The sequence below is a fragment of the Gossypium raimondii genome, chromosome 9 (genome assembly GCF_025698545.1).
Source record: "Gossypium raimondii isolate GPD5lz chromosome 9, ASM2569854v1, whole genome shotgun sequence".
In the NCBI taxonomy this organism is placed as follows: Eukaryota; Viridiplantae; Streptophyta; class Magnoliopsida; order Malvales; family Malvaceae; genus Gossypium; species Gossypium raimondii.
In genome coordinates, this window is record NC_068573.1 from 44,743,388 (window position 1) to 44,756,027 (window position 12,640).

At 36.8% G+C, this 12,640-nt stretch overlaps 2 protein-coding genes across 3 annotated transcripts; both read right to left on the reverse strand.

Moving 5' to 3' along the window:
- Window positions 1-156: 156 nt before the first annotated feature.
- LOC105800157 (importin subunit beta-1) lies at window positions 157-4,665 on the reverse strand. Of its 2 annotated transcripts, none has more exons than XM_012631098.2 (3): window positions 4,500-4,665; window positions 1,139-3,560; window positions 157-1,032 (listed from the first exon to the last, which is right to left on the reverse strand). In XM_012631098.2, exons 2-3 carry the CDS (start codon window positions 3,544-3,546, stop codon window positions 834-836), a joined length of 2,607 nt encoding a protein of 868 aa, XP_012486552.1. In that variant the 5' UTR covers window positions 3,547-3,560; window positions 4,500-4,665; the 3' UTR covers window positions 157-833. The 2 variants fall into 2 exon arrangements, with proteins under 2 accessions (XP_012486552.1, XP_052476908.1); XM_052620948.1 differs by having other exon boundaries at window positions 1,139-3,549; window positions 4,500-4,633.
- Window positions 4,666-6,358: 1,693 nt separating this feature from the next.
- Window positions 6,359-9,964, reverse strand: LOC105800158 (importin subunit beta-1). The gene is made up of 3 exons (XM_012631099.2): window positions 9,795-9,964; window positions 6,790-9,201; window positions 6,359-6,684 (listed from the first exon to the last, which is right to left on the reverse strand). Exons 2-3 carry the CDS (start codon window positions 9,195-9,197, stop codon window positions 6,486-6,488), a joined length of 2,607 nt encoding a protein of 868 aa, XP_012486553.1. The 5' UTR covers window positions 9,198-9,201; window positions 9,795-9,964; the 3' UTR covers window positions 6,359-6,485.
- Window positions 9,965-12,640: the final 2,676 nt, after the last annotated feature.

Sequence of the window (12,640 nt, forward strand, 5' to 3'; positions counted from 1 at the left end):
GGAAAACCAGAGCAATATATATATTGGGGAGATAAGGAGAGTTTACAACTCTTAAGAACAGAAACTACATTGGACCAAGTCTACCAAAGGTAGTCTCCATTGCATCCTCCCAAAGTATGCCTTCGATATCACGAATGTTGGAACCAACTAAAGCAATTTCCAAACAGAATTTTTATGAATGCATGATATTTGAACAATTGAATCTTTCAAAAAAGAAAAAAAAAACCAACAATTCAATGCTGAATGCAATGCTCCCAATAGCATGCAGTATATATGGTTAATCCTAGACCCCACCAAAGCCAAATTATACAAAAGCTGCAGACTTTAGCTATTTAAATAAAGGAGTGAGGAAAACTCAGAACCAGAACTCAGAGATGGAGAAGCAACGGAGATGCGAAGCATATGAGATGTGATCATCTGCTGCAGCACTTTCATTCTCATCATTAGTCATCTTTTTCAAGTAACCTACAATTTCACCGCAGAAAACCACTCCCAAGGCAGAAATGATGCTTCTATTCAAACATAGCCCATGTACAAACTGCAAGTCACCGGGTTACCTGACTAGTCAGTCTCTCCCAATGACAAGCAAAGGTTTATGAACTTCTCCATCTCTATCGACTTCCTCCATGATCAGTGATGGAATCTGACCCCATGATGATGATGATGATGATGATGATGATGCAAGAGTTAGTGACAACTTGAAGACGGACAAATTCTGTTGTTGGACAACGGCAATGACTTGACACATGCAATCCCAGACCCTCAACTCAACACACCTAGATGCATGGACTTCCGTAAGAAAATAAACATGCTGAAGCTGAATGGCAACCTCATCAAACAGAAATGGCACGGCTAATGGCCAACTTAGCCCATTCAGCTGATTCTTTAATCATAACATCTTCTGAAGACAAACATTCATTTAAAAAGTCTTTGCTTGAGACAGATTGCTGTATCAGAGATGCAGCATGACTGCCTAATGTATCAGCGAGATCTCCAAGGACACCGATGGCAGTCTTCATGACCACATCATCCCTAGAGGCAAGAAAGTAGAATAAGAAAATGTAAAATAACCACACATCAAAAGAGAAGTCAGTCAATAGAATAAAAGCTTAAAAGAGTATCTTTTAGTAGAACTCACATGTCTTTCTCCATGTATATGCCATCCAAGAACTGGAGGATATGAGGTGCATATGGAATCAAAAGCTGGGTCTTAGGAGAGTTCTTAAACCCTTGGAATATCCCAGAATATGCCTCCAGAATTCCGTTTCTTAGGGTATTTATGTACTCAATCAATTCATCATCACCTGTTGTATGGGTAGACAACTCTGCAGCACTCTGAAGGGCAGACATAGCCCACATTAAGTACTTTTCGAAATACTCTCCTACGGCCAATGCAATGTCACCAAAGCATGAAAATATGGGAGGCTTCACAGAACGATGCAACTGATTGCTTGATAAATTCTTGAGAAGTTGTGTCATGATCCCATCACAGTAAGGAACAACTTTTTCCTCTAATGCCCTACAAATATCACCCACGACACCAACTGTGACAGCACAGACTTGGTATTCTTCGAAATTCTGAAGACCCATTTCCAAGTACCTATAGAACTCAGGCATGTACTTTGCAAAATCTGGCCCAGTAGCATAAGCAAGGGCTCCGATTGCAAGCATGGCCTCCTCGTGCACAGTCGCACTCCTACAAGCAAAAACACTTAGGAAAAGCCCCATTATCTGATCTGCATACTGCAAGAACAGATACTTGGTTGACTCTGATGAACCAAGCTTCTGAATAATCACCTGTAAGCACCCACAAAGAAGGCCTTGCAATTCACTCTGCTTCTCCCTCTCATCAGATGACAGCTTCTGCCCCTCAACAGTGTTATGAAGCTCCATTATAATGACAGGCACCAATTGCAACACCAATGGAGCTGTTTCATCTGTAGAACATCTCACCACTTCATTCAACGTCTCATACGCAGCTGTCCTCAACCGAGATTCCCTAGCATCTTCTCGGTGAGTGACAGTGAGAAGAGACTGCACAATTTCCTGGAAAAAAGGAGTTAAAGGAGATGATGGACCCACCTCCTCATAACCTTGAGCCAGAAAATAGAGAGCACCACAGGCCTTCTCAGCAACATTAGGAGTGTCCTTCATACTCTGTAGCAGAACTGCGACTATCTGTTGGCAATTTGCCTGAGTGATGATGGGTGAATCAACAGCTGAGCCATGAAGGAATTCAAAGATTCGTCCAAGGGTCCAGGCAGTAGTGTCTTTAACGTGGCTATTGGGGTCCTTTGTCAAAGCACTTAACATGAAGTTTAAGGCAACATTCACTAGAGGTATTAACTTTGCAGGGGAAGGACCCTCCAAGATTGAACCAAAAGCGTAAGTTGCCGCCTCTCTCTGCCTCCAATCTGGTTTTGTTACATTCTCTTCAATAAATGGCACAACAAGTGGAACAATATCGTCTCCTACAGTACGTGCAACCAAACCAAGACAAGTTCCCCCAGCCATTGCAATATTCCAAGCCCCTTCATCTTGATCCTGATCCTCCTCCTGCTTCAAGAGTGTCTCCAACAACATAGGAACAAGAGCAGGGATTGCTTGCTTGATAAAGTAAAAGCAAGGAATATCAGAGTCTCCAGTAAAATCACCTCCATATTCTTCCAAAATATCTATCTCCTCATCACAAATAGAACTCCAAAACTCAATGGCTTGAAGGGCCACAGGTTCCTCATCTTCTCTCACAGCCTTTGCCGTAATGTTAAAAATATCCTGGATGTAAGGAGCTAGTTTCTCATAATAAGTTGATGAAATAGAGACCAAACATTCAAAAGCTGCTTGCCTTATTCTCACTTCTGGAGACAAGGTTGCTTCACAGACAACTCTCATGAGGTAATCACGCTCCATGTCATTGCTGAAATTAGCCTGAGCAAATCCTAGAGCATTGTAAAGTGCTCTTGTAGCAGCAAGCCTTACATCAGTGTTTCCTTCAGAAGCACTCATGCCTTGAACTACAGCCGTAAGTATTTTATTTACCTGATCCTGATCGATAACATCAGGAGACACCTCCTCACACAAATAGCCAAGAGTCTCCAATGTGGCTTGCTTAGCATGAGCTGGTAGCTGATGAACATTTGATAAAAGTGAACCCACCAACTCAGGCCACTGTTTATGTGGCAACTCAATGCCAGCAACCTTGGCAATAACTTGAGATGCAGTTGACCGAGCATCAGATACTGGGGAAGACAGAGTCTTTAATAAGCCTGCCTTAATCTGGCTCTTGGCATTACCATCCAACGACAGCCATCTTTGAACAAGCTCAACCTTCCTCTGCTGATCCTTCGCATCCAATGCATTCTTAAGTATCAAACCTGCTAGCTTACGTGTTTCCACAGGCTTTTCCTCACTTACCAACTCCCCAGAAAGTAACAGCAAGAAAACTGTAAGGTTCTGCTCCTGAAAGTGTTTCAAACTTTCTTCAGCATTCTTTCGCACAGCTCCATCTATTGATTGTGCATTCAAAAGCACCTGTGTAACTTCCATTGGCTGTAATATTTCTAAAGCACAAACAATTTAATCAATTAGACAAACAGAAATTCAGTGCCAAACAGCATGAATATTGCAGCACCTCAATCCTAAAAATATATTAAGACTTCGCTTGATAAGGTAAAAGAAAGATTAGAAAGAGGAAAAAGAATAGAAAGAACTTATATGTTTTCTTTCAGTTGTACTTAGTAGGAAAGATGGGAAAATTGAAAGAAAATATAATTATTTTCTATCTTTCCTTCAAAGAGGAGAGTGATTTGCTTTTATGCATTAAAAAATAAAAGATCGTCTTTTTATATTTCCTTTCCTCTCACTTTCACTTCCTACCAAGCACACTCAAAATTTATTTTCTTTGCACTTTCTCATTCTCCTCTTTCCATCCTTCCAGTTTTTCACTCAATCAAGTAAATCCAAAACTAAAGGGTAAGGAGACTGCATAGTGACAAAAAATGAATGGAAGCAAAACTAACATAAAACAGTTCCCTTAAATTACATGAAAGGGAAGTAACCGATGGTAACGCCAATATAACCATAAATGGATCCATCAAATCCAAATTGTCATCTCCACTTGCATACTTAACAGCTGAGAGGAACACTTAAATATTCAAAACCAATTGAGGCAATTTAGACATTAAAAACTTAATTTGAAATTTAACAAAGCAAAGAAAACAATCTCGCAGATCAAATCAGATTTAATTTAAACAAGAATAAATCCGATCACTTAAATATTTCCAACAAAAATCGAATACTCGGATTAGTCTCCAAATAAACAGTACCTTAGGAATATAAACCATAATAAAAAAAAGAGCAGATCAATGCATTCAATACCAAATATACAAAAATCACCATCCAAAACCCTAATTACAAACAAGGAATAGAACTTTCAGAAATGAAATCGACCAATAGTATAACTTAAAACAAGTGAAAATAAAATACGATGCAGACTTTACCTTTCACTGATCGGAGAATCGGGGAAGAAGGATTAGGAGCTGAAATGAAACCCTAATAATTGGAGAGAAAACAAAATAGAAAAAGAAAAAAAAAAGAAAAAGAAAAATAATAAAAGGAGATGAAGAAGGAAGAGACGCGCATTTGAAGCTGGACTCAAATAATTTATACAAAATTATTTTTTTAATAGTTGCTCTGCACACTGGTTAAAATTTTAAAGTTAAACTACACTCAATTTCACTATGCTATTAGTAATTTTATATTTTGATCACTTAACTTTAAAAAATTATAAAATAGTCACTAAATAATTCAAACTATTTAAAAATTTTATTTAAGTTACTCAACCGTAAAACTTTCCATGGACCGATCTGATCTGCCCAAAACTCATTTTGTGTTCAAAAATAATAAAAAATATATTTTAGTTGATATTTTATAATTAAATTTAAATTTTAAAAATATTTTTTATTATTTAAATTAATCTCAAGAGAAACTAGACCAATTCAAAATACAAAAATTTTTGTCCAAGCTCGGATTATTAATTTTTATTAAATGTTTAATGAATATAACTTATCATTTCTCAAATTTTAGAACTTTTAATGATTTTTCATGATTTTTATCAATTTAAATTTTTTTTAAATCAACCAATCTCAAATTAACATGTTTATGTGTTAGCAAAATTTGTTAATTATATGGTTGGTTATAAAAAACCTAAAAATACTCATAAAAATATGACTACATCAATCTCCTTTTATCTATATTTTATCCATAGTAGCGTAAATGGAATAAGTTGCAAACTATTCGAATTGGGTTTGAGAAATTAGCCTTTAGTTCACTCCAACTCACAGTTCAATAAACCAAATTTGAATATCTTAATCTTTTAGCAAGGCTAATTAAGATTTCTTTCAAGTTTAGAAAGCTATACTTTATGAATTATCATTGAAGATTTTGAATTCAAGCTCAATCTCAAACATAAACAACCAAGTTTAAAATCAAATATATTCGAATAAACTAAAAAAGATTCAGTTTTTTTTTTTTTATCTCTGAGTTCAAAATTAAAAATGAGCTCAAACAAAATCAAACCTAGCTTCAAGTGGAATCGAGCTCAAACTCAACCTCAATTACACCACCACAACCCCTACTCAGGGATATCCGAACTGAACTAAAACATTTTAACGATTTGATTTTGATCTCTAAAAGAATTCACAATTTAGTACTTGAACATGTATTCATTCCAATTGTATGATAAAAAAAATGTATACAGAAAAGAAGGGCAAAACAGATAAACTTATGAATGCATGATACTTGAACAAATTGACTACTCCAAAATGGGTAACAAACAATTATACAAAAAGCAGCAGCTGAGAGACTAAATGCAACCCAGTCACTGAATGATATGTATATGCTTAAAGATATATATGCCAACTTATGCTGACCAAAAAAAAAAAGTGAGGAAAATAAGGAAATCAAAACTAGGTGATGGAAAGGACAGTGGTGAAAAATGAAATGCAGCACTTTGAGACTGTTTCCAAAGTGCTGCACATCTTTCAACCCTAGCCTCGGTCATCCATTCCAATGATGGATATTTACTTGGAGAAAAAACAAACCGAGGGCAAAAATGATGTTTGTCTTGAAACAAGAGCAGTGCGAACACTGAAGCTACCGGACTAGTTAGCCACCGGTTTGATGTCACAGTTACTGAACCCTCTCTTAATTAATGCTCCTCCATGACTTCATTGTGATTTTCATCAACTTCTCTGAAACCACCCCGACCCACCTCATGTAATAAAAAAAAATGGAATCCGACCCCATGATGATGATGATGATGATGATGATGATGCAAGAGTTAACGACAACCTGGAAGGCCGATAACAACTTCTGTTGTCTTCAAAATAGTGACGACTTGAAACATGCAATCCCAGACCCTCAACACAACACACCCAAATGCATGGACTTCCAACAGAAAATAAATGCGCTGAATGGCAATACTATCAAACAGAAATAGCACGACTAATGGCCAACTTGGCCCATTCAGCAGATTCTTTAATCATAAGGTCTTCTGAAGACAAGCATTCATTTAAAAAATCTTTGCTTGAAAGAGATTGCTGAATCAAAGAACCGGCATGACTTCCCAATGTATCAGCGAGATCTCCAAGGACACCAATGGCAGTCTTCATGACCACATCATCCCTACGGGCAAATAAGTAGCATAAAAATGATTGTCAGTAACCACATATCAAAAGGCAAGCTATTAAATAGAGTAAGAGCTGAGAAGAGTCTTTTAATGTAACTCACATGTCTTTCTCCATGTATATGCCATCCAAGAACTGGAGGATGTGAGGTGCATAAGGAATCAAGAGCTGGGTTTTTGCAGAGCTTTTAAAACCTTGGAATATCCCAGAATATGCCTCCAGAATTCCATTTCTCAGCGAATTTGTGTACTCTGTCAATTCATCATCTCCTGCTACATGGGTGGATAACTCTGCTGCTCTTTGAAGAGCAGACATGGCCCACATTAAATACTTCTCGAAATACTCTCCTACTGCCAATGCAATGTCACCAAAGCATGAAAATATGGGAGGCTTCACAGAACGATTCAACTGATTGCTTGATAAATTCTTGAGAAGTTGTGTCATAATCTCGTCACAGTAAGGAACAATTTTTTCCTCTAATGCCCTGCAAATATCACCCACAACACCAACTGTGACAGCACAGACTTGGTATTCCTCGAAATTCTGAAGACCCATTTCCAAGTACCTATAAAACTCTGGCATGTACTTCGCAAAATCTGCCCCAGTTGCATAAGCAAGGGCTCCGATTGCAAGCATGGCCTCCTCGTGCACAGTCGCACTCCTACAAGCAAAAACCCTTAGGAAAAGCCCCATTACCTGATCTGCAAACTGCATGAGCACATACTTGGTTGGTTCTGATGAACCAAGCTTCTGGATAATGACCTGTAAGCACCCACAAAGAAGCCCTTGCAATTCACTTTGCTTCTCCCTCCCATCAGATGACAGATTCTGCCCCTCAAGAGTGTTATGAAGCTCCATCATGATGACAGGCACCAACTGCAACACTAATGGAGCTGTCTCATCTGTTGAACACCTCACCACTTCATTCAAAGTCTCATAGGCAGCCGTCCTCAGCCGGGATTCCCCAGCATCTTCTCGATGAGTGACAGTGAGAAGGGACTGCACAATTTCCTGGAAAAAAGGAGTTAAAGGAGACGATGGGCCCACCTCCTCGTAACCTTGAGCAAGAAAATACAGAGCACCGCAAGCCTTCTCAGCAACATTTGGAGTGTCGTTCATACTTTGCAGCAGAACAGTGACCAACTGTTGGCAATTTTCCTGAGTGATGACAGTTGAACCCACAGCTGATCCATGAAGAAATTCAAAGATTCGTCCAAGGGCCCAGGCAGTAGTGTCTTTGACATGGCTACTAGGGTCCTTTGTCAAAGCACTTAGCATGAAGTTTAGGGCAACATTCACAAGAGGTATCAACTTTTCAGGAGAAGGGCCCTCCAAGATTGAACCAAAGGCATAAGTTGCTGCCTCTCTCTGCCTCCAATCTGGTTTTTGTATATTCTCCTCAATAAAAGGCACAACAAAAGAAACAATATCATCTCCTACAGTACGTGCAACCAGACCAAGACAAGTTCCCCCAGCCATTGCAATATTCCAAGCCCCTTCATCTTGATCCTGATCCTCTTCCTGCTTCAGCAACGTCTCCAAAAGCATAGGAACAAGGGCAGGAAGAGCCTGCTTGATAAAGTAAAAGCAAGTAATATCAGAATCCCCAGTGAAATCAACTCCAAATTCCTCCAAAATATCTATCTCCTCATCACATATTGAACTCCAGAATTCAATAGCTTGAAGGGCAACAGGTTCCTCGTCTTCCCTCACAGCCTTTACCGTAATATTAAAAATATCCTGAATATAAGCAGCCAGTTTCTCATAGTAAGTTGATGAAATGGAGACCAAACACTCAAAAGCTGCTTGCCGTATCCTCGATTCGGGGGACAAGGTTGCCTCACAAACAACTCTCATAAGATAATCACGCTCCATGTCATTGATGAAATTCGCTTGAGCAAATCCGATTGCATTGTAAAGTGCTCTTGTGGCAGCAAGCCTCACATCAGTGTTTACTTCCAAGGCACTCATACCTTGAACTACAGCTGTAAGTATTTTATTTACTTGATCTTGATCAATAACATTAGGAGGGACCTCCTCACACAAATATCCAAGAGTTTCCAAAGTGGCTTGCTTAGCATGAGCTGGTTGCTGATTAACATTTGATAAAAGTGAACCTATCAACTCAGGCCACTGCTTCTGTGGCAACTCAATGCCAGCGACCTTGGCAATTGCTTGCGATGCAGTTGATCGAGCATCAGACACAATAGAAGATAGGGTCGTAAGTAAAGAAGCCTTAATTTGGCTCTTTGCATTGCCATCCAACGACAACCATCTTTGAACAAGCTCAAACTTTCTGTGTTCTTCCTTAGCATCCAATGCATTCTTAAGTATCAAACCCGCTAATTTACGTGTTTCCACAGGCTTCTCCTCATTAGCCAACTCTCCAGAAAGCGAAAGCAAAAAACCAGGAAGGTTCTGCTCTTGAAACTGTTTCAAACTTTCTTCAGCATTCTTTCGTACTGTTCCGTCTATTGATTGTGCATTCAAAAGCACCTGTGTAACTTCCATCACCCTAATATATAAGAAAACATGGACAATTTAATCAATGAAATACACAGACACTAAATAGTTAAATGCAGTATAGAAGATTAAGAAACCATATAAAAAGAAAGACATATCATTGGAAAAGTGAAAACATCTGCAACAAATAAAACAAAAACCCTAATCTTAACTCTATTTAGATACTTACAACTATACACTTAAATATTAAATATTCGAGATCCGTTGTGCCAATTCGATATTAAAAATTTTGAAACTCTGAAATTAAAAATGAACCAAGCATACCAGGTCAAATTAGATTTAAATTAAATATAATATCATTGACTCACTGTACAAATACAATAAATATCTAATATTGCAAATAGTACTGCAAGCAAGAAGACAACAAATATTATAAAAACATAAATTTCAAAGCATCAAGTTATTCAATATCAAAATTTAAGAATCACTATCAAAACACTACATTACATAAAAAAACAAAACTTTCGGGGCTAGAATTCAACAAATCCACTTAAAAATCACTATCCAAAACCCTAATTATATAAAAAAACAAAGTAGAATTCGTCAAAACTACTTCAATAACTCGAAACTGAATGCAGACTTTACCTTTAGCCGGCTGCGCTGAATAAAACCCTAGGGAAAAGGGAAAAAAATTGTAAAAGCAAAAAGCAGAAAAATAATATAAGGAGGAGCGGGTTAGAGCTGGAGGCAGATAATTAAATAAATCTGAATTTTTAGATTACTTTTTAATAAATATATTTATGGCAGAATTTATTTCTCTCGTTTCTATTGGCTAGTACGAGTTCCACAAGTTGTTAAGAACAAAAAAAGAACCCACAGGTGGTTTTAACTTTTAAGTGGTCACCAGTTATTGAGTTGACCGACTTTTTATATGGAAATAATGTCGGTCTATTTATTTCTTTTTAAGAAATTATAAAATTAGGGCTGAGAAAAAAATTATAACCTTTAAAGCAAATTAGGTCAAACTATCTCCATGCCAACTCTAAATAAGGGTAATCCTTATTATCGTCGCTCAAAAAAAAAATTGTTAATGTGGCACTGTTGTTAAAAAAATTAAACAAACTGATTGCTTCGTTGTTAAATCTATCATTTTCACTATTAAATAAGAATGGTAAGATTTGAATCATTTTATAAATTTCAAATTTCAAAGAGAATTTTTAGTAGCAACAATTAAATTGAAGCACAATGGGGTGAAACAAAAATGGATACATCTAACATCTAGAATAGTAATAGTGATTTTAAAATTATACATCCTTGTGAAGCAGTGGTTGGTGGAGCAGAGTATACCAATTGTAGAGTGGTGGTAGATTTAGCTATATCTACTCCCATCCCGCCTCATTCTCATTGCTACTATTAAGTTTATTTTTTTGTTCTTTTTAATTTTTTAAATTTTATTTTATTTATTCTTTCCTTTTTTTCCCCTTTCACCTCTCCATTTCCTCATCTTCTTCCTTGCGCTACTCTTCCTTAATTGCCTCACTACGACAACATCATAAGTCGAAAAATCCACCAAACTATCCACCTTACATTTCTCTTTTGATATAATGGTTCAAATCTTCTCAAAAGCCACCTAAAAATCATGAAAATATCAAATCAGATTTGAACTTCTATTGTCTCGATCTATCACATTTGTCATTTAATCGCCTTAGGTATGAGATATGTTGCTTTCTTTGGCGAAATGCACCTCGTCACAATTCAAATTGCGAAATAGAATCCCATAGCTCCAAACCCGAACTTAAATAGAGGTAAATCCCTTTTACTTTTTTTTTGTTTATTTTTCAATTTATTTTCCTTCTTTTTTAAATACGAACTTTTGTTTTATTTGTTTGTAGGCTCGATTTAGGTTCTTCAAAATAACAAGTAGCTTTTTTTAATTGTGTTGGTTATATTTGTTGATTGGACTTTTTTCTTGTGTTGAATTTTGTGTATGAATGATTGTTTAAGATTTGGGTTTCGAGTCTTCTACTTTGGCGGTTCAAGTAGTGGATGCTTCTATGTCCAATGGTAAAGGAGGTAGACGTAGTAATGATGAAGGTAAAAGCGTTGGATGGTGATGTTGTGTAGGAGATGGTGGTGTAGAAGGGTGATGAGGTGTTGAGTGGCTAAGGGTTGTGTAGAATATAACGATGATCGTACGGGATTGGAACCCAAGAGAAAGGGCCAGAAGTAGAGAGCTATGTGAGTTGGCGGTAGACCTGATCATGGGTCAGGTCATCCGCTAAGGTCTGAAGGCTTGTCCAAAATAAGATAGGGTTTGTACAAAAACATAAGTTCGAAAAATGGGCTTAAACAAAAATTGAGGCCGGTTTTTTAAACAAGTCGGACCTCAAGTATTTTTGTCAGGGCCCAGCCCAAATCAACATATTTACACAACCCTCTCCTCTCCTCCCCACATCCTACCTCATTCCCAAGCCCAAAAGAAAAATGACCCAAACTTAAAAGTGAAAACCCTTTTGTCTTATGCATCTAAATAACCCAAACTTAAAAACTGAAAAGTAAAAACCCAACTACTACTTTCAAGTGTCAGCGGAAACTTTCAGCAGAATCGACATTTCAACATTGCCCTAATCAGGTCTAAATCCTTCCTTTTCTTTTTCTTTCTTCAACATTTCAGCCTTCTTTCTTTTTCTTCTTTTTTTTCTAAATCCCTAACTAAATCCTTCTTTCTTTTTCTTCTTTTTCTAAATCTTTAATTTCTTTATTCACAATATAGAAAGGGTTATAACCGTGGGAACGAGGAAGAACATAAAGAACTCTCAAAAATTACTCTAAAAGGAAGTGGAGAAGAAAGGGAGAAAGTTGAACCGAGAATTAAAGAGAAAAGCGACTCTTTGTGCTTTAGTAGGTATTGTATCGATGTATCTAAATTCTTAATATCTTCTTTCTTTGAAACAAAGTTGTTCGTAGGTTGAATATTTGTTTCATGACGTATTTTGGTGAGAAATATGTTTGACTTGTTAATCTCACGAAAGCAGTGTTTTCTTTAATACACTTGTTCCCATGAAAGCAATGGTTGTAGACTTAAATGTATTGAAGACATGTCATGTACTTGTATATACATATAGATATGTGTGAATATGGAAAAAAAAAAAAAAAGGATGGATCGGGTCTATTCGAACTTAAAAACGGACTTTAGCATGACCCGTAATCAGCTCTAGTTAGTTATGGAGAGGAGAGAGGAGATAGAATAGAAAGAAAATGAATCATGGAGAAAGAATAAGGAAAAAAGGGGGAAGAGAGAAAAGGAATAAAAAATGGTCTTAACAATAGAATAGATAGATTTAATAATGGAGTGTCTAATTTAGTTAACTTTTTTAATGGTGATGACCAAATTAATTTTCTAGAAAATTAAGAAGACTAAAATAGGAATAACTAATATTTATAGTGACTAATTGTGTAGTTTAGTAAAAAAATTCAATTATATACGTGAA